The 2,926-nt window shown below is 60.7% G+C and overlaps 1 protein-coding gene across 1 annotated transcript; it reads right to left on the bottom strand.

Moving 5' to 3' along the window:
- Window positions 1–345: 345 nt before the first annotated feature.
- Window positions 346–703, bottom strand: LOC103771975 (GAS2-like protein 2; the record flags this gene model as incomplete). Its single annotated transcript, XM_008939297.1, has 1 exon — window positions 346–703. A coding segment is annotated over exon 1 (358 nt), but the record flags the coding sequence as incomplete, so codon positions are not given.
- Window positions 704–2,926: the final 2,223 nt, after the last annotated feature.

Here is a 2,926-nt window from a genome sequence, read left to right as displayed (position 1 = left end):
CATGGGTGGTGTGGACAGGGTGACAGACCCATTGCTCAGAGCCAGGACTGCTCCCACTGTCCTTGGGGCCAGCGGGTGCTGAGCGTGGTGGGGCCAGGGTGCACCGGACACCATTTCCACCCCCCTGGCACCTAGTGGCACCCAAGCAAACACCCCCACCGTGTGCCAGCACCCTGCAAAGCAGCTCCCGAGCCTGCAGGAGCTCGGGCAAGAAATCCCAGCCTAGGGATTCCCAGGGTGGCACCAGCTTTGGGGCGACCTGGGAAAGCAGCCAGGGTGACACCAGGAGCACCTGGAGGGGAATTGCACAGAGAGACACGGGGCAGCTGGAGCCCAGCACCCTACCTTGAATATCCATCTCCTTCCTGCACCACTGGATGAAGTTGGAGACGTTGTCCCTGGCCTGGAAGGTGCCCGGCTGTGCTGCCAGGTTGCAGGTGACGCCGGCAGCGGGCAGGTGGAGGTGACTGGCCACGCCGGGGCAGCTGCGGGCAAACTCCCTGGCCACCTGGGTGATGTTGTTGGCGTGGGAGCAGAGCACGGCCCCCGTCTCCAGCACCTCCACGAAGGTGCCCACCTCGATGTCCAGGTTGTAGAGCTCCTTCAGCCACTCGGCCAAGTCCTCCTTCATGGCATAGAGGTACTGCTGGCTGGAGCCGTAGGGGCGGATGCTGCGCGCCGCGGGGCCCGGCGTCCCCCACATTTTGCCATAAGACTGGGAGGAAATCAAGAGCAAGGGGTGATGGAAACGTGGGTGCTGGGGCCGTGGGGAGCTGTCCTGGGCCCTGTCCCCAGCCCACCTCCCTCCCAGCCACACTCACCCGGCACCACTTGCTCTCTGCCACCTGGGATGGGGACACCCAGGAGCTCTTCTGGGGTCCCAGGGCTGTAAGGAGCATGGGGAAAGGAAATCACCCTCCTGGGCTGTGGGTGTTTTGTTTCCTTCCCAAGTGCTGTTCCCTTCTCCTTGGTGACAAGGGACCGGCCGCAAACACTCCCTGTTAACCCTTCAGCACCTGCAGCCCTGCTCCTTCTTCCCCTGCCACCCCAGAGGTGGATTTTCCCCCGAGGTTCCCTGCTCTGGAGAGGGAGGGGGTTAGAGAGCAGCTCTTCTGCATCCCAAGCTGCTCACAACCCCAGAACAGGGGGCATTTCCCTGTCCCCACCACTCCTGCAATTACCTGTACTGCAGGTGAGGTGACCAGGGGCCCCACCAGATGCATCTTCAGGGCTCAGTACCTCTGGATTGATGGCCCTGGGGCAGCCACAGTTTTGCACCCATTTTACAGGCTCAGACTCTGCGTTAACGAATACAGTCTGTGGCCAGGACCCCCCACCCAAGCAGGTGAGCTCCAGCATGGGTGACCCCACATATGGCTCCCTCCCCCTGGGTAGGGTGCCCAGAGGAATGGGGAGAGGCTGAGCTCTCTGCAGGTCCAGTGTGAGGACCTCTGAACACATCATGGGGGTGACATTCAGACCAGTCCCTCTGCATCCCTCCTGCCCTCCCCACAAGCACCTGGAGGTGCAGCAGCACCAAGAGCTGGGAAGCCCAACCCCAAGGAGAGGGCTTCCCAAACCCACAGAGATCAGGGCACTGAGAAACCTGATCCTGGTGATGGTTGGGCTCCCAAAGTCCTCGGCTCAGCTGTCCCACAGGATTTCTGTGCAACCTGGAAATGTCCTAGCAGAGAAAGCTGGAGGAGGAGGAGGAAGAGGCCCAAGAGCTGCAAGAGGTAGAGGGTAGCAATGGAGACACTGTATTTGGGTGTAAAGCCCTACACTTGATCCCAGGCTCACCCCTTGCTCCTGCTGCAGGGAATAGATGGGTCTTGTCACCTCTAAACATTTGGGGCCCCAGAAGGACTCAGCCCCCAGGGAGCCCCCTCCACTCGAGGGCTTGTACCACCCCCCTCTGCAGAGTGCAACGTGTCAGAGCTCAGCCCAAGCTCTGAGGAAATGCAGCAGCTTGACCTGTAAATCTCAGCACAAGTCCATCAATCCTCTCCCCCAGACCTCCTGAAAAACAGCAAAATGAAACGAGCAGGAGGGGGTTGTATTTGCATGCCCACCGTTGGGGTTTCTCTGCACGGAGCTCCCTTCCAAACTTCTTCCCAAATTGCCCAGCACAGGGAGGTCTCTGTCAACAGCTGAGCTCCTGTGGGGATGGAGGGACTCCAGGAGCTGGGGCTTTAAGGAAATAACCACCCAGATGAGTGGGCACTGCTGGGAATGCTGGAGGCTCCCTGCCCAGCCCAGGCCCTGCAGAGCTGCCCCAGCACCCCTCTACTGCTGGGAAAAACAAACCTACCCTGGACGTGCCCACACCTGGAGACTGAAACGGAGCCTCTTGTGAGCTTGGGAGGCTTCCTGCCATGTCAGGGGACCCTGTCCCCTCCCTGGAGCCAGCTGCTGATGCTCACTGCAGATCCCAGTCCAGCCCCTGTCATTTTGGGGGAGGAAATGCAGGAATCCCAGCTATTCCCCCAGGCTGGGGAATGCAGGGCAGGCTGCCCAGAGGAGTGTGCCCACTGTGTCCTGCTGAGGATCCCAGCAGCAGAAAAGGACCCTTGTGACACAGGATTTCCAGCCACAGCACCCAGTGGGGCTGATGGCGTGGCTCAGGGAGCAAGTGCCCACACTTGTGGGGTGCAGAGGATGCAGCACAGTCACCCCAGTCTCTGCCAGCAACACTGTGCCCAGCCTCAGCCTGGCAGCATCAGTCCTGACCCCAAGGCAGCCCCAGGAAACACAGCAGCAAGGGGGGAAAAGGAAAACCCCCAAATGGGGGAGGATTCAAGGCTGTTCCATCCTCAGCCTCCAGCCCCGTGGCAGAAAGGATGCCTGGCTGTCTCCTGAGGGGACCTGAAAGGGAACAATCTCCTGCTTCTCTGCAGAACTGCAGGTGGGGGGTACCCCTGGGGTA

The sequence above is a fragment of the Merops nubicus genome, unplaced genomic scaffold (genome assembly GCF_000691845.1).
Source record: "Merops nubicus isolate BGI_N331 unplaced genomic scaffold, ASM69184v1 scaffold25444, whole genome shotgun sequence".
NCBI lineage: Eukaryota > Metazoa > Chordata > Aves > Coraciiformes > Meropidae > Merops > Merops nubicus.
The sequence above is the reverse complement of the archived record's forward strand: the minus strand, read 5'-3'. Positions and strand labels throughout refer to the sequence as shown.